Source organism: Glycine soja, chromosome 10, assembly GCF_004193775.1.
Source record: "Glycine soja cultivar W05 chromosome 10, ASM419377v2, whole genome shotgun sequence".
Taxonomy (NCBI): Eukaryota; Viridiplantae; Streptophyta; class Magnoliopsida; order Fabales; family Fabaceae; genus Glycine; species Glycine soja.
In genome coordinates, this window is record NC_041011.1 from 39,341,645 (window position 1) to 39,366,027 (window position 24,383).

General features: G+C 31.6%; 3 protein-coding genes across 3 annotated transcripts; 2 read left to right on the forward strand and 1 right to left on the reverse strand.

Annotated features, from left to right (window-relative positions):
* Positions 1-1,333: 1,333 nt before the first annotated feature.
* Positions 1,334-2,622, forward strand: LOC114370089 (hydrophobic protein RCI2B-like). Its single transcript, XM_028327373.1, has 3 exons — positions 1,334-1,590; positions 1,739-1,841; positions 2,327-2,622. The coding sequence occupies exons 1-2, from the start codon at positions 1,501-1,503 to the stop codon at positions 1,820-1,822; spliced, it is 174 nt and encodes a 57-aa protein (XP_028183174.1). The 5' UTR covers positions 1,334-1,500; the 3' UTR covers positions 1,823-1,841; positions 2,327-2,622.
* Positions 2,623-5,502: 2,880 nt separating this feature from the next.
* On the reverse strand, positions 5,503-8,353 carry LOC114371742 (anaphase-promoting complex subunit 11; the record flags this gene model as incomplete). Its single annotated transcript, XM_028329091.1, has 3 exons — positions 5,503-5,854; positions 7,072-7,190; positions 8,217-8,353. Coding segments are annotated over 3 exons (372 nt in total), but the record flags the coding sequence as incomplete, so codon positions are not given.
* An 8,414-nt stretch (positions 8,354-16,767) lies between these two features.
* LOC114370021 (agamous-like MADS-box protein AGL80) lies at positions 16,768-17,347 on the forward strand. The gene has a single exon (XM_028327310.1). It carries the CDS (start codon positions 16,782-16,784, stop codon positions 17,259-17,261), a length of 480 nt encoding a protein of 159 aa, XP_028183111.1. The 5' UTR covers positions 16,768-16,781; the 3' UTR covers positions 17,262-17,347.
* The last annotated feature ends 7,036 nt before the right edge of the window (positions 17,348-24,383 follow it).

Genomic DNA, 24,383 nt, shown 5'->3' on the forward strand with positions numbered 1-24,383 from the left:
CCCATTGCTCCATGTACACGTCCGTGGAGGATTATTATTTTTTATTAATTAAAAAATCACTCTTTTTTTCTTTTCCTTCTAAAACTCTCTGTCTAAAGATACTCTTAAGTGAATTTGAACATTTTAAGGAAATTCTTACTTAAGTTTTTTAATTAGCAATATAAAAATGTAAAAATTAATATTATATACATACGCAAAAATACGCATATAAAAAAATAAAGTTTTTTTTTCTTTCATTTAACAGCTAAAACAGTTTACTTTATTCTCTAAAATGAAGAAGAACCTATTCCTTCTTTAAATAAATCAGCCAATAAAAGAAAAAGAAGATAAAGGAGGTGGCACACACACGTGAGAGGTCGGTTGTAACATGGGACCCCATAAAGCGTGGCTCCATTATCGCCGTTGGTTCTCATTGGCGCGGCAACATAGTAGCCGTCGATCTCTTCAGTTTCCACACTCTGCCTTTGACTTTCATTGGGTGTGTTACTATTTTTTGCATACTTCTTGTGGCCCCCACGTGGCACTACAACCAACACTATTCCCTGTCTCTGTTACATGATGCCAACCTTACACCTCAGCTGTCTCATTCTTCTTCGAATCCAAAGGATAACGTTATCTTTTATTTTCATTGACCGTTAAGTACGCTAATTTTTGAAATTATAATGTAGACATAATTATATTATTGAAATACTTTTTTTTTATGCACAAATGATAATTGTTAATTTATTATTATTTTTAGTGTGAGATTTGAATTTATCATTTATTTCTCTCTCATTCTCCTTAGTCTTTACTCTTTACTGGCTAATCTCTTCATTAATGTCTCCTATATCATTGAAAAAGTTATATATCATAAGTATTTTTTATTTAATAAAATTTCTAAAATATGATACAAGTGATTAATAGTTGAAGTTTTTTTTTAAGTATATGACAAAATTCAAATTCTTGACTATCTGAATAGAGCATTTGATGACAAGAGGAATTGCCCTCTTAATTGATAGTATAATTTCTCAGCAATTAATCTTACAACTTTTACCCGAGAAATACATTGCTTTCGGCAATTTTTTTTAAACTTAATGACTATTGTTAAACTAGACCATTCTTGGTATAGATACGTTAATAATTATCAAATTTAAACACCATACACGTTAAAATAGCATGGATTCATGAGAACTTAGTTAAAGAATAGTTTCTTTCGCGTTGGCATAATGTGATAACGACATAGTGGCACGCGGAATTTACACAAGGTTAAGCAACCGCCTTCAAGTTTCCAATGAAAAGATGCCACGTTGGTCCATGGAGTGTGTACGTGGCTTATAAGTAAGCATGCACCACCCCCTTGGTCTCCGTCACAAGTTACAACTCATCAATTCGGCAGATAAAGGTAGTAGTAGTGTTACGTTCGAATTCGAATTGTTCCATTTGCTTCGCAAAAGTTGCAACTACTTCCACAGAAAGAAAAAAAGTTTCTAAGTTAAGGAAATCCAGAGTGAAAAAAAAAAAATGGCCGGTGACGGTGCAGCTACATGCATAGACATCCTTCTTGCCATTATTCTCCCTCCTCTTGGTGTCTTTCTCAAATATGGTTGCCAGGTATATATTAATTTTACATATTTTCTTTTCAGAATTAAAGATTTTACACACAAAAATTGGTTACCTTTTTTCATTGCATGTTAATGGATTTGTAGAGTGTGTGACTAATTAATACAACACATGGTTGATGATAATTCGTTGGATGCAGGTGGAGTTCTGGATTTGTTTGGTGCTGACCCTTTTTGGTTATATACCTGGAATTATCTATGCTGTCTATTCTATCACCAAGTGATCGTCACCCTTTAACTTTTGTAAGTGACCCTTTTTCATGGAAGAGATTCATTTATCTTATTTTTCTTGTAAAATAAATATTTACTTCAAGGAATTCAGGTTTGAAATAGTTTTGCCGTTGGAGTTTTTTGAGGACTTGTCATATTATATTTGAAGCAAAGTTTCAAGGCTTCAAGCAGCATAAGCTCTTGTACTTGAGTTTGAGTTGTTGAGTAGTCTTATGATGAAATCCATATATTTATTTCCTTCCTTCTTTCTTTCTTTTTATATATAAAAAGAAAACCACAATATCTTCATTCAGAAGAACAATAGTTATAATTAAGAAAGAAGAAAAAATGTTTAAATAGAGAAGGGCATGATGTTCAACCTCGCACTGATTTGATGTTAATTTCTCGTGCTAATAACTGTGATTAAAGGAATTTCAAGTGGGTTTGGCTTTGATTAGCTTAATTTTTAAGGTGGACCTCCTAATTTCACTGATGAAATGATGCTTTTTTTGTGGCAGGTGGACAATAAACAAATGTCATGGGCGTTTCTGTCTTTCAACTCAGATATTACTGTTTCTTCAATCTATCGTTGTCAATGTTGCCATTTTCTTTTGTTCTGTTTTTAAAAACCCTTCTGTTTTTAGCTTAAGCGAGAGTGGAGTGTGTAGCTTGCTAGCTTGTGCATGTAGTCTCTAGATTTGGTAATCGATTTGAAATACACAATTTTATTTGTATCAACGGTCTTGTTCATGTATCTTATGTAAATTGTACTATTCATTACTTTCAAATTAATAAATCGGATTTATTCTTCTTACGTATTCTGTTTTGATTTTTGAAAATGCATTTTGAGTGTTTGTTAAGCAGTTAAAGTTGTTCTGTCGATGTCATTCATCTGTTCAATGGGGACAAGGTTCTTGTATTATTGAGCCCCTTTTGCACATATTCAGTCTTATCTTTGTTTCTGATAAAGATTAACGATAATGACCAATGATATTATAAAAAAAATCTGATTCATTATCAGTATGTTCTTGATAAACAAATACGTAACTCATTATTAACTGTTTAATTTTTATTCAATAAATTTAATCGTAAATAGTATCATGAAAACAACGATAAATTTGGCGGGATCCTTTGAGAAATTGAGCAGAAAGAAAAAGACAAGTAAAGGAAATTCATGAAGGCTTTCCTTCTTTTATACTTTTGACTCGGTGGTTTCTTAGGGGTTCATAATGGAGCTATAATTATGATTTTTCAGCTAATAAGAAAATCATATTAATTTGTATCTTACTCTTTGAAGCCCCGCCATGGTTCTGCTATTATAACAAGAGATGCTACCCCAGTTGCACTGATTTTTGTCACCAACCGGCAAAACCACCAACAAGGCATGAAATTGTTTTTGAAATCATTGGAATCCTCCTATGTGCAATACTCAAATATGAATGAGCAATACTCATGTACAGAGTTTTTTTCTTTGGAATCCTCCTATGTGCAATATTCAAATGTGAATGTGAAGATTGTAGAACAAATGCCACCACTAGACAAGTTTTATTTTTTAAGCGAAAATGAGTGTTTTTTTTCCTCCTCCACTCCAATTTAATTACTTCGGTACAAGTTCTTTCTATTTTTGTCATTTAGCCAAATGTTTTAAACAACAATGATGATGTGACAATTTTAGGAATACAACTTTATTTACTAATAGATATATATATGGCCACATTTGGATGTGATCCATATTATATTGTCATGGGAAAATAATCGATTGACGTGACAAACAACAGATTTAGAGGCCTAGCTTTATACGCTTAATATTTTAAAAGACTTAAATTATAATTTAAGCTAACTACATAAATGAAAAATGCAACTGACACTTGCCACGTGTCAAACTAATCTTTTAGTGCCAGGTCATGAAACTTGGATAAAAGAGAGTTAGAAATTCGTGACACGTTAATTAGGTTCATAATGTTATGCAACACTTCACCATCATGTTTGCATTGAGAATTTATATCTTCAATAATGAAACCCTAGCCCGGGGTGATTTTCTGTTTTTAATTTCAAAATTTATAAAAATTAAAATTAGTTTTTGTTTCGAGTTTTAAGTTTCAATCTATTTTGGTTTTTATTTTTTTTTAAATTGTTGTAAATTAAAAGTTAGATAAAATAAGTCAAATATTCTATTTTATCTCCTTCCATTATAAAATCATACAATATAAAAAATATATGAACACAAAATTAATTAAAAATTAAAATAATTAAATTTGCTGCAAAATATTAAAAAAATAAAAAATTGTACAAGAAAAATAATGTTTAAACTATAAAAAGTTGTGTTAAGTTGTACAATAAAATAATGTTTAAACTATAAAAAATTGTACAAAACACTAATAATAATAAACCACGATACATAACATGTTTCTAAAAGTTGTGTTAAGTTTCTATTAAACAAAAAATTACACATGAGCGGAAAATTACACATTAAGTATAATATAATTAAGGTATTACATTAGTTGTATCCCATAATCGTTGAGTAATTCAATCTTAAAAATTTGACATTTGATGGATATTTGTTGTACTCACTAATGGTGGCAAGAGCAAATGTTGCTTTGTCATATTGTTTTAATCTAATTCTTCAACTTCAAATTGAGCAATTTCTATAGCATATTGCTATATTTCTCCATATCAAAATCATCTCCTTCCTGTATCTAAATTTTGTTTGAACGGAAATCACAATAAACATCACAATGGTTCAACATATACAATAGTAGACAGAAAAATTGCACCTTTCTCTATTTACTCCTACTAAGAGCAGTGCATATGCCAACACTAGATTTTTGCAATTCTTTTATGGAAGTCAAGTCCCTTTAAAAAAAAATTAAACTAATTTAGAGAGAGAATTTTGATTGTATGTGCAATATTATTGACCTAATTGCTTTTGGTTTTTGCCTATTCAAAGAATGTATAGTTTACTCCAATTGCTGGTATGAGCAATGCTAAACCACACAAATGAGAATGCTTCCCTTTTCCTTTCATCAATCTGGCAGAAAACTGCCCTTTATCAATTAACACACATACACATACACATTATCACACATACAGGGAAAAAAAAAAACCCTTTTAGAAAACCCTCAAATCTACTCCCCTCAAACAAGTCTTTGTTTCCCCATTATCACACACATACACAACGAGCAATGAACGACAACAAAGAGCACACAAATCTTGGCAACGAGCAATGAACAACAACAGTTGGTGAGAGAGAAAGAGTTGACAAAAGAGAGCTCATCGACTGATAGAGGCAACGATGAGAGGCGGGTGACAACAACCAGCAAACAGTGAGTTGCGAAGAATGGCAATGAGAGAGAGGGTCACATGGAGAGAGAGAGAGGTCGAAGAGAAAGAGAAGTCATCGAGACAATTTTTTTTTGTTTTACAAATAATGGTAAAGTTGTTTTGAAAACCAATAAAAAAAAAATCAATTCAACCCCAATTTTGCTGAACACGTTTTCGTTTTGAAATTTCATTTTAAAACCAAAAAAATCAGAAACTTACAACCACCCCAATCGGGGCCTTAATTATGTAAAATTTATAAAGGTTCAATTTCAATCATATATATGACCAGCTTGACTGTTTATTCTTATGGAATCCAGTTGCTATCTATGAATATGAGCAGCTTGACATCAGCATATACTATCGGATCAGAGCAGAAAACAAAAGAAAAGGACATTATCATTAGTCATTAGTGGAAAAAATAAACTTGCACTTTACAGAAACTTTGATTTCGATCTCCTTACAAGTTACAATGAAGATACAGATTTGCTAATAAGGAAAATACATCTTGTATGCATGGAAAAGTCGAAGAAGAAAGGTCCTCAATTTAACCATACCAATTTATAATGTTGCTCTCTGTGATCACACTTCAAAAAAAAGAGAATTTTGCTCTCATCCTTTAAACTGCCACTCCCGACGGCACATGGGGCAATGCGCTTGTGATGTCTGAGAATTCACCCATTTCAGGATACAGTGCAAATGAAATGCGTGATTGCATACACCCCAAACTGTAGAAAAATATGTTAGATTAATTGCTGATATCAATATTCACAGAATATAGCAATTGGATCAGTTAGTTAGTCAGGCATTCAATCCATGCAACTCTTGTTACCTAGAAAAAGACAGATTACCATTATCCATATATTAATGCATTTCTTAATAGCGTTATGTAATCCTAATGATTTCTTGAAGTGGGAATTCCTTCAAACTCCTTGGGTATGCATAAAACTTTTTAAATAGTCAACATGTTTGTCAGCGATAATAGCATCTTTGCAACAGTTCAACACATTCAAATCAAGGGAGCTAGAGAACTTTAAACTTATGTATCAGTATATATATGAAACTACAAATTATGTTTGGAGGTAGCCTAATGCATCTGCAATTAGGAAAACTGGAAATTCCTAACGTGATACTATGTAATCTCAATCATCCTACCTAATAAGAGGACAGAGTTATTTGCTGTCACTGCCCTTGATAGGATTGCTAGTCGAGCAAGGCTTCCTATTAGGAAGGTGTATGAGAGAAGGAACCGAGCGTAGTTCCTAGGTTGTTAGTTCTGTTAATCATGGACCTGTGCCAGCTGTAAATCTTAACGGAATAGTTAGAATGAGTAGTATAAATAAGAGAAGCTTAGTCTTCAGAGGTAGGCAGTTAGAGGGTGGATCAGTTGGCATATTTGTAACTGCTACTCTATTCATTTCTTCAATTTCAATAATACATTCTTGGGAGAAACTATTTCGATTTTCTCTCCTTCATCTATTCTTGAGTTTTCTTCAGATTTCACCACCAGTTCTAACAGCCCTACATGTACAGACCCCAAAAAAGCAATAAAAGGGTCTTTTTAGAAACCTACAAACTCTGAAACTTATAAGCTAAGCTTGAAATCTTCATTCACATTCACACCATCTAGATTGTTAGTTGGATAGAATCCACGTTGTGGTAGGTCTACTAAACAGACTACTAAAAATCTGTTTTGAGGCTTGCTTAAGACCCCACATCACAATCACTATCCACACATAAGTCATTTACTCAATAGAAGCTAATGTGTGAATAATAAATTACAAGCATTTACACACTGTACAGTTGCATTTACTAGTTACTACTGCTACAGTAGCGTAGAATTCTCAAAATATAAAAGATTAGTTAAGAAAAATAACTCAAGACAATTTGGTGCAAAACATAATAACGATGAAAGTCGCCAATAATATCATCAAGAGTAGCTTACTCAATGGGCAGTCATCTCCAGGAAGTTTACAGTCAGGACAACATCCATCAAAGGCCATCCTACAAATCCCACAGGTTTCATCCTGGGCATCCCAAGTCCATGAAGCAACAGCATGCCATCTATATTTGACAAAAGGGAATGAGAAAATTAAGGATGTGCTTGATTTAGTCGCAAAGCAAATGAAAAGATAGAAACTAGGGAGGCTAAAAATTTGGAAAAAAAAAAACTATGTTAAATTTGCTTGGTACAATAGAAATTTGGAGCAATTGAAAGTGAAATGCAACCAACTCAATTTCACACAGGTCATACCAGTTTTGTCTGTTCTTCTATAGCATAAATGTCGGCAGAAAATTATTCACAACCTACTTTTATCCACACCACCTAACAAGTTCCACCAACTTAAAATCAAAACCTTTCCATTCCACTTCATTTTCACTAATGACTACCATCTCTAATATTCCACCAAGCAATTGAAAATGCAACATATCCTCTCATTACAGACACACAGTTGCAAATCCTCCCATAGCACGAAAGTAAGCTAAAGACAACTTTCCAGACTCAACCCAACCATACATCAAGAGTGAAAATCAAGGCATTTCTATCTCACTTCATTTTCACTTCCCTCATTTTTCTATCTTCTCTAACAGGCTCAACCATAATTATTCAGCAGATATGGTAATATAACCATCCAGAAAATTCAGCTAGGGAATAATTTGAAAGACAAAGTGAGCAGAACAAGTTCATCATTATATGAAAGTTATGTTTAAGAGAGAGAGAGCATACTCTTTTTAGAAGTACAGCAGATATCCAAGTAGAGACCTTAGTCAAGAAAAACATTTTCTTTTCCTTTTCCACAAACACCCAATTCTCGTTATATTGACAAGAATTAGGCTGAAAATGAAAGCACGAAAATTTGAAGAAGAAGAAGAAGAAGAAGAAGAAAAAAAACAACTACAAAAAGAAGATGTGGGTAAGGTTTAAAGACAAAAACATGTAGAATGCAAAAAATAGTCACGATTCGGATCGCCTCTGCTAAAAAAAAAAAAACTAACAATCCTAACAATTAATTTGCCTATAAAAAATGCAAAAAGTAGTAAAACAAAGAAACGATTTAAAGATGAAACGAAGAAGAATGGAAAGGATACGCAAGATGTTGACTTTCATCTTGGTGCCTAGCAACTGCAAAAGAAAAAAAAAAAAAAAGATGTGGGTAGGGTTTGTGCGAATTCGTAGTGGAGACCAAAATTTGAAAGGGAGAAGGGGATGCGCCTTCAATCAAAATTCAAAGCTGATTGTAAACCGTTTGATTGGATCAAATTTCACGGTCTCATAAATTGATATAGGTATCCCTAAGGGCTAGTTTATTTATTTAAATATTTAAAAAATCGATTTTTTAAAAGAAATAGATTGGAAATTTTTAGTTTTCTATTTTTTTTAAAAAAATAATTTAAATAAACACATAACATAAAATTAATTATTTTATTTAAAAATTATTTTTTTTAATGTTTTAATTAGATCAAATTAATCATGGTCAATTTTTGCCATGATATGTGACAATGTTGAATAATGTGATATCTCTCATTTTATCATGTTTTCTTAAGTTGATTCATTTTGTGTGATAAAGTAATAAATACCAATTTGGTTTAACAGGAAAATAAGGCATTATAATTGTGCAACTTTAATTGTTCAAATTTCATAATTGTGTAATTGGAATTAATTTTTTGGACAAAACTACACAATTGTGATACTGGTCAATTGCCTTAACGTAACTGAAATTTAGGAAACCAAAATTATACATGTGTGATACTCGAGGGACCTAATTGATACAATTGAAAACTAAAATTGCATAATTGCAATATCTTGTGGGACAAAAATGTAATTAAACCTATATTTTCATAATTCTTTTGTTGAATGAAAAGTTTAGGTGAGTCAAATGTTGTTAGGATCAGAATTCATAGAGACTCTTACCAATATAATCAATATCTTATATTACATTTCTACTTCAACACATAATCAATCCTTGCAAAATTTCTCAAATCTTAATTCCTTAGTAGATCTAATCTAGAAACTAGGTTTAGAGATATAGATTGCAAGAATTATTGAATCAAAACCCTATCCCTAGCAATTAGATCTATTAATCATTCTACTTCTGATTAATTAGATTGTGTTTTCAAACACAAAACAATTCACAAAACCATGGATGATCAAGCAATAGAAAAATATGAAACATTGAAATATAATAAATTGCATTAAAGAAAAAAAATAGATATGAAAGTCATAGAGAATACATGTTTGAGGTTCTACTATAGTCCAATCCTAACAACCAGGGATTTAGTTATGTCTGGCCATGGAAAGATCAAAAACCAAAGAAAAATGGATAAAGATGGAAGATTCAATCATAGAAGAGCTTCAAGGAGAAATTAACACCCAAAATTGTGTCTAACGAACTTCTCCAATTGAATCAATATCAACTTTGTGTGTTTCCCAAACAAGTTTCTCCAACTAAAACTACCACGTTAGCTCTTGCTTAAGCAAGGATGGACTCTCAATTAAGCGAGAGTGCATATGTTGAGCTTTGGAAGTAATCTTGTTGAAGCAAGACTGGTCTCTTGCTTAAGTGTCGGTTGAAGTTACTCTCAACAATAGATTTGGCTAGAGCAACCAATAGGTCTCGATTGAGCAACATTTTTGTAGCTCTCTAGAACATGTCTTGCTTATGGAAGGTTGACACGAGTCTTGTCCTTCAAAAGCTCCATTTTTGCTTCACTTGAATTTTCACTCCTTTATTAAAAAAAGTAAACAAAATCAATCAAAACATATTCAATTGCCAAATCAAACTAAACTCTAATTATTTATTTTTTTTATTCATAAATGGGAGAGTTAAAACTTCAAATTAAAGAGAAATTAAGATGATTGCTCACAAAAATAAAGTGTGAAAACCAATTATCAATATCCTTATAATTTTAAATTTCAAAACATAAGGATATTGTAGTAATTACAGTTAAAATGCTTTAAATCTCCTTCACTTCCCTCCAAATCTCCCAATATTGGAGGAAAGCAAAAATTAGATGAAGGGGGGGATTTTGCTCCCTTCCATTCTAGGGGTGGCCATAGATCCAGATCAATTTGATCTGAATGAATCCAAGCTGAAAATTTTGAATTGGTTTGGATCATTGATTTATATCATATTGAAAATATAAAAATCAAATGACTTCTGATTAGATTTTGATTTTGAGAATTCAATCCAATCCACTCGATTACTTACTATGTTTCATTTTTACTTTATGTTTGTAACATTAAGAGTTTGGGCTTTTTAGACCAATCCAATTTTATTGTATTTTTTTTCATTTTAAGGCTACTTATTACTATGATTTAAAACATGATTCAATTTTTGACTTAGAATTGAACAAGTTGCATATTAGAATAGTAGTTAAAAAATAGTTTGAGTTAAATGTATAAAATTATGTACAACTAAAATCACTTTCCTAAATTTATTTTCAATTTTTTTTTCATTTATTATTATTTTAATAATAAATCTGATGACCCAATTCGATCATAATAAGATTGGTTTGGATCAGGTCACATATTAGGCAAAATCTGATTCTAACCAATTGAAATTGATTCGATTGGATAAAAAAATGTCACAAATCTAATATCATCCAACCCAACATGTATCAAACCTTACTTCATTCCTTTCACCTCCTAATAATTGAATCAAATTTGTTTGAATAGAATATTTATATAGGTATGAAATTTTAGAATTTTTATACGACATTTTAATTAACTAAAATAGGAAAATTTTGAATTCTTCTAAAAAATAAAGAATTTAAAATCCTTCACTTCTCTCATACACAACACTACTCTCTCTCTCGTTATAGTGCTAGGCTCAATCTCTTTCACTATAATACCACACGTTCTCTCTACAACACTACACTCTATCTCTCAATTCAATGCTTCTTTTTCTCTTTCTCGATTCATCAGAGCCCCCCTCTCTCTAGTAACCAGGCTCGTGTCTTTCTCTTACTCATCTTAGCGCATTTCTTCTATCAGATTAGGGTTTGTTGCTTTAATTTGTGTTTCAATTTTGATTTTATTGATTTGTATTTTATTTTTCATTTCATTGGCTTATTTCATTGATTTTGACTTTGAGAATGCATGTATCTTTTGCCTATATGAGCATGTACCTATAAGTTCTGCAGAATCTTACCATTCACAATTCAATACAATTTGACTAATTACTTATTCATATCATAAGATGAACCTTACATGATTTTGTATCTTTTGATACATGAATGAATGTATGCAATTTCTATCATCAATATGAATCACACAATTCAACAATTCATTATTTTTTTTTACTTTTCTTTCAGCAATTCCCATAAAAAATGGATAAGTCACATAAACTTAAATTGTTAAATAAAAAGGAATCGAAAAAACAATTCTCAACTTATAGTATTTGATTATTCCACCACTGGTATTTGTGTCTCACTCATTGAATACATGTACTCTATTTAGTTATTTAATTGTTTCATTTCCATTCTTTTGAAATAAAGACTTCACAAACTAATTTTGCTTTATAAGTCTTCTAGTTATATTCTTTTATCTATTTCCAGCTTATTTATAATTTTTACATTGAACACTATATATAATCTATATGATATATTTGAAGTAATTTTTCATTATCTTCTAAATCTTACAATTCAATACAAATTATGATTCATGATTCAAATAATATTGGTTTTGCTTGAACAAGTACATCTATATAAGCACACCTATACGATTTCATTTTGGATGGTTACTTATTATCTATGAGGACACACCTATCTCAGAATAACCTTGATTTTGGAGTTGATTTTTTTTAAAAAAAACATAATTAATAGAAATTTGATGGATGAATCATTTTAGTATTTATTGATAAAAAATATTTCAATCCTTCTCAGTGATTATTTTAGAAAAAGAACTTGAACTGGTGCCTTCTTTTTGTGAATCGTGATCAAGTAGTATTAATATTAGTTTTGACCGTCTTGTTGCTAAATGAGATAATGTCAATTGACTTGAGAATGCACATAGCATCACAATGAGCCACACAAGACTCAAGAGTGTTTCTAAGTTACCAAATCAGAACATGGTAGCCAATAACTGCTATTAGTGCTCTACAGAATACAAATGGCTATTTTCTGGGACATGCTAGGTGCACCCAGCAACATTGCTGGTGCACCCAGCAATTAGGTGAATGGGCAAAATTGCCCTTGTGTTAAAAAATAATTCCTTCTTTCGGAAGAAGGTTCTTCCGGTAGAACAATTTATTCTACCAGAAGAACCTTCTTTTGGAGAAGCTACCGGAAGAACTTCTTCCGGTAACTTCTCCGGAAGAAGGTTCTTCCGGATGAACAATTTGTTCTACCGGAAGAACCTTCTTCCGGAAGCTTTCCGGAAGAAGGTTTTTCCATTAGAACACAAATTGTTCTTCTAGAAGAAGGTTCTTCCGGTAGAACACAAATTGTTCTTCTGGAAAATTTTCGGAAAAACCTTCTTCCGGAAGCTTTCCGGAAGAACCTTCTTTCGGAAGAAGAAATTATTTTTTTAACGCAAGGGCAATTTTGCCCATTCACCTAATTGCTGGGTGTCCCAGCAATGTTGCTGGGTGTCCTAGCAATGTTGCTGGGTGCACCTAGCATGTCCCCTATCTTCTGCTCACTATATTGGGAGTTGCTATTGGTCCCAACCAAGGGACTAATACTTTTTTCTTCCAAAAACACCTTTTTTTATGAAAACACCGATTACATTGTATAATTGTACAACGAAATCATTTTTTTGTTATTTATGAAAGGGGCACGAAAAAATAAATAATGAAAATACGATTTTGTTACACAAATGTTTCCATGACTTTCTGAAGGAGGTAAAAAAAATAACAATGAAAACACAATTTCATTATACAACTGGACAATGAAATCATGTGTTCGATACTTTTTGAAGGGGTGCAAAATAAAAAAGCAACAAAAACATGATCTGTTGTAAATTATACAACATACTCGTGTTTTGGTTGCTTTTTTTCCCACCCAAACTTAGTAAAACAAAACTACACTTCCATTGAATACCTTTTTTACACACCCTCTTCTTCCTCTTTGCTAATCGGTTTCTTCTTCCAATCATCCAAGCCACCACCACATTGCACCACGCGTCGCCATCACCACCATCCCAACAACAACATCAAAACGCCACCACCATTCCAACAACATCATCGCACCATGCCATACCATACCAACAACAACATCTTGCGCGACACTACCAATAGTCAATAATAAAAAATAGAAGAAAAACAAGAACTGAAGAGGGGAAGGGGAGGGGTTTAACATAGGTTGACGCGATGCCGATTTTTATTGTCGCGATGCAAATCTTGACCGCACGATCTGTGGGGTGGTTTAGGTCTCTCGACGGTGAGCTCAATGGATAGTGATGGAGTTGTTTAAGGGCACAGGGAAGGGGAAGGGAAGAGGAAGGGGCGTGGTTTGAGTTGTGGGATAAGGAGGTATTTTCTTAGGTTTGTAGGGGCCATTAACAAATGGGATTCAGACCAATAACAACCCCACACTGCACTTCACCTAGCTTTGCCCCTTTGAAAATACCAAATCAAAACCTTTTTTTTTCTCCTAATTGCTGGTTTTGACTTGGGAGTTTAGTGAGTGTTGTTAGAGTAGAAGGGAACGGGATTTGGGAGATATTTTATAGCTTATGTTGAGAAAAAAAAAAGGATTACAAAGAGTATTATGTCATGTGGTCCCACTCCTTGGATCACATAATTTGTGATCATTTTCATTACCTGATAGTTGGATTTTATGTTTGAATTAGGTATCTAAACACAAGTAGGATTCATTGTGTTCTTTCTTCAATTTAATTTTTGGGTAAATTAATGTTTTTTTTTTGTTCTTGGATTGAACTTAATAGAGTTTTGTTAGATCAAGAAGCAAGAGTGTTGCTTCCTGGACCTCCCTGACACCTCATTATATCATGGGGACATGCTAGGTGCACCCAGCAACATTGTTGGTGCACCCATCAATTAGGTGAATGGGCAAAATTGTCCTTGTGCTAAAAAAATAATTCCTTCTTCCGGAAGAAGGTTCTTCCGGTAGAACAATTTATTCTACCAGAAGAATTTGTTCTACCGGTAAAGCTTTCCGAAAGAAGGTTCTTCCGGTAACACAAATTATTCTTCCGGAAGAAGGTTTTTCCGATAGCTTCTCCGGAAGAAGGTTCTTCCGGAAAGCTACTGAAAGAACCTTCTCCCGGAAGCTTTCCGGAAGAAGGTTCTTCTGGTAGAACACAAATTGTTCTTCCGGAAGAAGAAATTATTTTTTTTAATGCAAGGGCAATTTTGCCCATTTACCTAATTGCTGGGTGCATCAGTAATGTTGCTGGGTGCTCCTAGCATGTCCCTATATCATGGAGTGTCGAATCTAAAATATAATTTTACATTTTGCATTAGACAGTCCAAAATGTAATGGGTCTGGGTGCCTGAAGCAAAATTTGGAGGTGCAAGAAGTTTCACTCAATAAGCAAAGTTGGGATGACATGGACCTCTTTTGTTGTTGGGCTTTAAACAAAAAATCCATTCTTATTTAGGAAGAATTGCTAGATATCTATCACCAAAATTGCTTTTGTATTCTTTTAAGTTGGCATGGTAAAAGTCACACGTTTGAATCCATCGCGTTTCATTGTATTCTGAAAGTTCATTCTGCAATATAATTTTTCATTTTGAAATAGACTTTTCAAAATACAACGAGAGATACTGGATTCAAATAAGGAAGTGCAGGAAATAAATGCCTGAAAGTTATTAAACTAGATTTTCTTAGTTTACCGTGTTTTAAAAAAAATAATGAGTCTTATTTACGAATCATATTGTTCAAAGTTTAGAAACAGTTGGCATTATTTTTGGTGGGTTATGAGTTTATATAAAAATATGTTGACTTTCTCTACACTTATAAAGATTAAGATAAATACCCCCTCCACATTTTTGTGAGTTTCTCTTGGATGATGATTTTCTTTATCTTCTATTTATTTGTTTGAAATATTATATACTTTTGTCTTGGTGACACTTTGTCTGTGCGGCTAAAATTCTGTTCGTAAAACCATAATTGATGCAATTTTGATTTGCATCATACTTTATAGGTCAATTGATAGTTGAGGCGTATACTAAATTACTGATCTCTTTTGCATGATCAGTTTGCAATTTAAATTATTAAATATTATCTAATGTTAAAAATATTTTGAATTATTAAATATTTAAAATTGAATAATGTTTATTTTTGGTAAAATTTAATTATTAAATATTTAAAAAACTGACATGTTTATTTTTGATAAATTTTAATTATTAAATATTTAAAAAATTGACTAATGTTTATTTTTGGTAAAGTTCAATTTTAAAATTTTAACTTTTTAAATAAACATTTAAAACATTAGGTAGAAATTGAATTATTATATGTAAGGAAATTAAAATATAAGAAATTTGAATTACTTTATTTAAACAAAGTGCTAAAATTCATATTTTGTGTATTTCAATTTCCTTGAAATGTTAAAATTATCCATCCAAACACAAGGAAAAGGAATCAAATAAAATTATCCATCCAAACACAAGGAAAAGGAATCAAATCCCAATGTATATGCAAATCACAAAAAGAAAACCCAGATATAAAATCCTGAAATGAAATTCAGATAATGATATGATGCATGATTTGGATTCGACTAAGATTACCTTCAAGAAGAAACACCATTTTCAAAAAAGGCAAGATATTTAAAAAAGATAAAATAAAAAACAGTCAATAAATTGTAATACTAAAACTATCTATTTGATAAGAATATGCAATGACTTGATTTTCATTAAATATTTCCATTCCTGTAGAATTCATGCACCCATTCCTATAAGAAAAATTCAGTAGTCTTATAAAAAAATGTTGTAATCATTTGATACAAGTAATAAGTAAAATTCATTGAATTTGCATATAATTCATTACAATGTAATCATGTTATTAGTATATAAGATACTGAAAATAAAATATAATTCAAATGATAGGTCAAACCTTAATGGTATGTTTGGTTTAGGAAAGAAAATAGGTGGGAAGTTATATGATTTTATAAATTGGTTGGTAGAAAAGAAAATGAAGGAATGACATAAATATATCCCTAACATAAAAAAAGAAATGTACACAAATAAGGGGTTTTTGGTCTTTTACTACCCCAACCCATCTTTGTCTCCATTTCCCTCCTTTTTGGGCAGAACGCGGAAACAGTGTGACCCAATTTTATTTTTTTTACTCATTTCTTTACTCTCTTTTTCAAACCAAATGAGGAAACGACTCAAGACTGGCTTTCCTTCCTTCCAGTTTCTGTCAAAAACAAACAGACCCTAAAAATTCCATATTTTGCATATTCTCCAAAAATGACAATGCATTAAGGTGTAACAATTTAGGCATGTGCCTTTTAAATATTTTCCAATATAATACACCAATGCAATCATTGTAAAATACAAAAAAACATTTATGTTTATAGATAATTTTCTGTTTGGAACCCAAGATAGTGGTATCAAGTGTCCAAACAAGGATTTCAGGAATTTCAATTGGGATAGGGGAGACAGCTCTTTATAAAGCCTAGATGGTCTAGGGAAAATATGGCATAAAAGATTGTAATTTCTTATTACTTTCTTCACAATTGCAGCCATGACTAGGAAGAAAGTGAAACTTGCCTATATCACCGATGTCACGGCAAGAAAATCCACTTACAAGAAAAGGAAGAAGGGTATCATTAAGAAGGTGAGTGAACTCACCATTCTTTGCGGTATCCCAGCGTGCGCTATAATTTCCAGTCCTTTTGATTCTAAGCCAGAGGTTTGGCCAGATCCAGAGAGAGCCAAACAGGTGATTCAGAAGTATCTGGATGCATCTGTACTAGATGAAAGCAAGAATGTCAACCAAGAGAGCTTCATCATGCAAAGGATTGCCAAAGCCCAGGAACAATTGAAGAAACATCGTCAGGAGAACCATGAGAAGGAGATGGCCTTGTCCATGTTCCAGTACATGCAAGGTGAAGACCTGCCAAATAATGTTGAAGAACTGAAAGAACTCAACAAGCTGATTGAGAAGAATTTGAAGGAAATTGAAAATAAGTTGGCTGTCAATGGTGAGTCTATTAGTGTTTAGAGGTCATGCCTTTGTCTTTACTTTGTGAGTCTGTTCAATATTTAGAGGCTTGACCTCTAATGTGAGTCTGTTATGTATGTAGAAGCATAGCCTTTATTTTGTGAGTCTGTTATGTATTCAGAGGCATGACCTGTCTTTGAGATCATTTAAATAAAACTCATTGGAAATTCTATCATTTTAATGTTCTTGTTCAGAGACCAAGTAATACCATGCTTAAATTTTGGTACTTTTAAGTAATAAGAATCTAACACAAGATTAGAAATATAATTGAAACATAGGAGCATAATACCAATTCCAATTTAATAAAAATTGGAATTGAGTTAAAATTATAATTCTAATGCTCGGATCACACAACAATTATTTACAGGGTTCAAAGTGCAACTGTGGTCACATCATGATCACTATTAGTTTATAGGTCAATGCAAACCTATGCAGTCAGCAGCCAGGGTGATGTGGTTATACCAGTTGCTACAATCAGGATTTTGTTACTACAAGATGTTGCCCACAATTTAAATTCCTGATTATTTGGGTGAAATTTTTTTCATAACCAAGAATTATACAACCATGTGGAGTCAGCTACATAAATCAAATGATGCTATTAGGCTCCATCCAAAACCAAAATTTCAATAAATCAATTTAGGGCAAGGAATGTTTTGATGGTTTATCCCAAAGTTGCAGTCTACCTGAACCTCTTTTAATTGAGGAATCTTCCATTTGATTCACTTTTTGAACACATATGTTGGTCTTCTCCTTGCAATCAAACCATCTTCAGAAAAAACTTGTTATTTTCTCCTAAACAAATGCCACTCCAATTTAGATCACATATTATCTTTTCTAGTATGTTCGCTCATCCATCTCAATAATCTTATCCATGCTAAACTTATTGCTGGCTTGCCACCTGATATAATTTTCCTTCTAGTGCCACAGAATCTTAAATTACGCTTGAAGCATTTCTTCATTTGATCAACCTTGCTTGAATCTTATTTGTTGCATCCTCTCAATCTTTCCTCTTAATCCTACTTGATTTTTTGCAATTATCTCCTAAAAAAACTAACATACCCCAGTGCCCAAAGGCTCCTTGCTATGCGAAGGTATGAGAGAGGGTCATTGTACACAGTCTTACCCTTGCATTTATCTCCTAATGTGGTTAAAAAGGAGTTTGCTGATATGAACTAAAATTTACTATTAAAATTTGATAGGAATTCAAGGAAAGAAGGGAATAGAAATTTGAGAAGGAAGAATATTCAGAGAAGGTTCTCTGCCAGTCTGCCCTGTGGTAACAACCACCCCACAATTCCCAAATAATTCCTGATACCCCACCCTCCTCATATCCACGTTCTCCTTCATGATTATTAGGATCTTCTTCACCAATGCCCTCAGATAGGTGTCCATTCTGATTTCTGTTAGTCTCCTAGACTCCTTCTGTAACAGAATTCTCCTTCCCAATTATGGCCTTAACCCCTTTCTTCTTTCTCTCGCAAACTTTAGTTAACTTCCATAGGCCCATCAGCATCCGTCATCCTTTAGGTGTATATTCATGTAAAAAATGCTTCCATTTTCCTACCAATCTTCAAATAAAAACAAATCCTGATGACTCCTTCTTGAAATCCAAAGTTCCTTCCAAGGTTTAAGTTTTCTCATGTGGACTAAGATACTAATACTAGATAAGATTAAAATTAATGATAAGTTAAAATTTTAATTTTTAAAGACCCTACAAAAGCTGTATTGCCTGATGTGTTTTCAGTTTGGCTCTAACTCATTTGTTTCAGCACTATTCTACTATTCTACAGCCACTTCTATATCTAGAAAAGACTATATTTGGCTTTGGCATCTTGGTGAATCCTCTCAATTTAGAGAATTTATTATGAAGAAAAACAAAAATGCTTAAACGAATTTGGTAGAACTATGAAATAAAAGCTTTATGGAAGTGGGTACCTACCTATCTTGCTGAATGCCGAGTTACAAGGTTGATTGGGTGGTAAAAGGAGAAGGGAGGGAGGGAGGGAAAGGTCACAGGCTCAAAATTAACAATTAACAACCAGTATCCCTCTGGCATGTTTCGACTGAGTTGAGTAGTTGACAAATGTTACTATTTTCAAGAATTCTTCCCATCCCTTACATCTAATGTTGGACAGAATCAATTTTCATGCCTTTTTGCGATGGTCAACCCACGGATACGTAATGGGAGCCACACTAACACATATACAAAGAGATTGATAGGTTAAACAAACCCATCTTAAGGTTGCTAAGTATCACCAATTATTTATGAATAGCTGTTTCTTTATAAGAATTCCTGAGATCCCATGTTAGGTCGCCAAAAATTAATGTGGATCAATGAAGAAATTAAGAGGATAAATGGATGTGCAAGCAATTACAATTTACAAGTACAACCTATAGAGTTGTTTCCATGAGAACAAAATAGCTGGGCACTTTAGTTGTAAGGAACTCCTAAAACTAAATAAAAAAAACAATGATGTATAACAAGAGAGAATAAAGAAAACATTAACTCACTCGGTGAGATTTGATAAGCCATCCCCACGAAGAATTGCAATCATAACAATTTCCATGAAAGGCAATCTTTCAAATCCAGCAAATTTCACACATTCATCCTTAACCCAGGAATCATTAGGGTTTGTTGAGTGTTAGGGGAGAGCTCAAGACGACAAGAAACTGAACTGCCAAATCGGGGGCACTTCAATTCAACCTTAAGCTGAACTTTGAAGATACCAAACACCATACATGGCCTTTCACATTTTTTTAAATAATAAATATAGCATTATGACAAATGTAGGATTAGGGCTAGGGCCAGGCCCAGTCCAAACACTTAATATTTTTTACGAAATAATTATTGGAGAACAACCGTTTACGTTGAGTGCTGCTAGATGCACCCAGCAATTACTGTGAAAAGGCAAAAATGTCCTTCATTAATTTTAAAAAAAAATGAAACCTCTCTCTCTCCCTCCCCACGTTTGCGCTTCTCTTCTTCTTCTTTCGGATCATCCCTCTTCTTCTTCCTGCTTCATCTTCCTGCTTCTTCTTCCTGCGCCTTCTTCTTCATTGCTTGCGCGTCTTCTTTGTAGCTCTTCTTCTTCTTCGCTGAGGAGGTGCGGTGGTGCTGCGAGGAAGCTTCCGCGAAGAGCAACGATCGTTGAGGAGGTTTGTGCGTCCACTGTCGAGGTCAGCACTGTCAACTTTACTTTTTTTTGCTCCAATGTTGCCGGTGATGGCGGAAAACGCTGTCGGAAATCGCTGGGAGCTTTACGGATCAAGTGATCCATAAGGTATGTTGAGTAATTTACGGATCACTTGATTCGTAAAATACTCAACATACTTTACGGATCACTTGATCCGTAAAACTCACAATTTGATTTTAATTCAAAAATTGTCAAATATTATTTGATACCTCTGAATGTATGCTAAATATTTGATAAATAGTGTCATGAATATCTACTGTTTCATACAAATTGCCATGAATGTATGCTAATGATTGATATCCCTATAAGCTAACTTCCATGTGCTTCCATATAAGCCAACTTCCATGTACTTCCTTTAACTAAGTTATGACCAATATGATTGATGCAAATACTTGTGAGTAACAATCTGCAACTTCTTGTACCTAAATTAGAGGAGAACAATAATGAATAACAATGTGCAGCTTCTTGTACCTAAATCCAAATTAGAGGAGAACAATAATGAATAACAATGAGCAGCTTCTTGTACCTAAATCCAAATTAGATAGATGCAAATACTTGCAATTAATGGATTAAACTAGGAAATAGGAATTTGACATGATAGAACGAATTTGGCATGATGGTAGTTTGCTTAGAACCTCTGAGCCTGTATGTGAAGAAATGCATTTGGAATCATGAACCAACTATCCCAAAACCTTAAGTTATTTAGAACTCTAAGCCACATGGTCGGCTATAATATAATATCACAAATGATGAACCAACTATTCCATACAAATGGTTTTATATCAAACTTCAGAGCAATAAGCATTTTGGTCATCAATTAAGCAGCCATTCTATCACCTAATGCTAATACTAATTCAATTCCCAAAGTAGTTAGTATTTTAATTTTTTATATAATACTAATTATTTTTTTATATTCTTTATAATATTAATAATGATATGATTAATTCTTTATAATATTATCTTTTATGTATTTATTGATTTTTATTAATATGTATAAAATAACCTTAAACAATAATTATAATGAGACTGAGTAAGTATTTTAATATCATCTTCTAAACAAATTTATTCTAAAAAAATTTATTAAAAAATTAATTATTTATAATAAATCAATATTTATAAATATATTATAATTAATAAAATAAAAAATAGATTTAATTATATTATAAATAAATATGTTGTATTTAAAAGTATATTATAATTATTTTTCCTCTTACGGATCAAGTTGATCCGTAAGAGACTTTCGGATCAACTTATGGATCAAGTTGATCCATAGGTGGAAAACTAAGCAAGGACAATTTTACCATTTTTCAAGAATGCTGGGTGCACCAGCAATAATGCTGGGTGCACCTAGCAACACTCGTTTACGTTTGTGTACTGGGCTATCTATTTCTGACAACTGACGGACCTGATCCAAAATGAAGCATGAGAAAAGTTATTTGGATCTATATCCTATTGGACCTAATCCCGCCATAGCCCAGATTAGGAACTAGATTACTAAATTGGGACTTTGTTTTTGTGTGTGAATAATCTCGGCAAATATGGTTGAGAATTTTGATGATTGACTAACCTCTCTTTATTTTTTATTATCCTAAAAAAAAATTAGAATCATAGGATTAAATAAAGATTACACATATATGTTTTCTTTATAAAAGATATTTTTGTTTGAGTCGTACGATATGAAATTTTCATATATAATTTTTAGGGGGGATTGAGATGTTTCTTCTTAAGTACATATTAGATATTAAATTCTTATCACATGCTTAAGAAAAAAAATTATTTATCAATTATGTCACACTACTTTAACAAATAAATAAGATTGGATAAAATAATATTTTAGTTTCTAGAATGTATAAAATAAATATTTATTTTACAAAACTAATTATTTAATAATTAAATATTATATATAAATTATATTATAATTAAAATTGATAATAAATACTTTAACCATATATATTATAGTTTAAATATTGATAAATAATTTATATTATAATACAATGTTATTTTAATTATTGATATTTTAAAAAAATATTGGAATTTAATTTTGAACTAAAACTATTGAAATATTTAGCGAAAGTGATAAAAAAATAAGAAAAATTTATAAAAATGTTCATTGATTAAAAATTCTCAAAACACCGTCGCTGAATAATGATCCCTAAAGGGACTTTAAGATAATTAGTCTAATTTATATTGAGAGATGATAAAGAATTATAAAAACTTTTCTTACTAATAGACTAATCCTAATGAGTTAATTAGGTTGAGACTTAGTTGAAATATGAAAATTTAGATATTATATAAATGTTATAAAATTATATAAATAAATATTCAAAGTTAAATATTTTTTTACAATTATTTTATCCGTTTTAAAATTTATGTAATTTTATCACAGCCTTATTTGTTTCAAAAAACTAAAGGCAATTTGTATCTTTTTTTATTTATTTTTTTCATTAATATTTTGATTAAAAAATAACATTTTAAGTGTTATAATATTGAATAATCTAATCGATCAATACAATTTATTACAATTTATTCCTGCTCAAAAATTATATATTTGGTATTTAATAAGTATTTTCTTAATATGTGTGTAGCATCCTCTTAAAACAAATACGTGCGTAGCAATACTAAATATAATAAATTTTACAATAGAAATAATATGTTATTAAACAAATCATATCAATGTTTGTGTAAAAAAAAAACAAATGATATCAATATAAAAATATAACCATATTATTTTAAATATTCATTTGAATAAAAAGTAATTCTTAATCTAAACAATATCTTGAAATAATATCAAATGATATCAGATCATATGATATCGAATCAATTTTGAGCTACTAAAAACTTACGATTCCAATCTTAAAAAAATGTTGGCTAGCTATAGGACTCAAAATCAGAACTCATCTAGCTTGTTATATACCCTATATATATGTGTGTGACAATATATATATATATATATATATATATATATATATATATATATATATATATATATATATATATATATATATATGTTGATAGAAAAATCATGTTGAGCCATTCTTTCTTCTAATAGTGTGACGCTTTATTTATTCGTGAGTCGTGACAAACATAAAACGGAAGGCTTCAAATTAATGGCATATATGTGAACGCGCACTTCACATGCAGTATATAAACACAATTGAATTGACTTCGTGATAGTTGCAACAAGTGTGACATATGAGATGTGAATCTCTATATGCACCATCCGGTGTGCATCAACAAATATATATGCACCCTTTTTCCTTTAAGTTTGGGGAAAAAGTTTTCACGCCAGAACACGATTCTTTTATATATATTACAGGAATAAAAGGAGTGAAAGCTATTTATTTCTAACGGCCATTAAAGGCATATTGTATGTATATTCATTATTCCAACACGAAAAGACTTGAACAGAAATTCCGTCACTTTTGCCGAAGAACTCAAATTGGTTATTTTTCTCAAAGAAAAAGTTTAATTTCATTGCTAAAATATTTTTAAAAACTAACATTTTATTTAGGAGAATTTCACAAAACCACTCATTTATTTTGCAACTAAATTTTTTTGTCATTAATATAATTTAAATTAAACTAATATTTTAAATGTAGTATATGACATTTTTTTTTTACTCTTCTAAAATGTACGTTAGAACACATTTTTTAGCTAAAAATATTAAAATATGAGTCAATATATGCACTGTTGCCTCTTTAAAAATTAGAAGTCTTTGCTGGCGGGCTTGAATTCAAGGCAATATATAGTTCCCGCTAAAGGATCAATTCAACATGATTCTTATACACAGTAATAGTGAAAAGGTGCTTGTTTGGTTCCTAGTGACAAAGTAATTCATATTTGGAAGATTATGAGAATTTCTTAATTTTGACCACAAACATGAGCTATTACTGATTCTTTAATCGAATGATCATTTAACATTACCCTT

Coding starts and splice junctions, on each gene's coding strand:
- LOC114370089 (XM_028327373.1), top strand. CDS start 1,501: ATGGCCGGTGACGGTGCAGCTACATGCATAGACATCCTTCTTGCCATT. Junction 1,591..1,738: donor TTCTCAAATATGGTTGCCAG/GTATATATTAAT, acceptor CGTTGGATGCAG/GTGGAGTTCTGGATTTGTTT.
- LOC114370021 (XM_028327310.1), top strand. CDS start 16,782: ATGACTAGGAAGAAAGTGAAACTTGCCTATATCACCGATGTCACGGCA.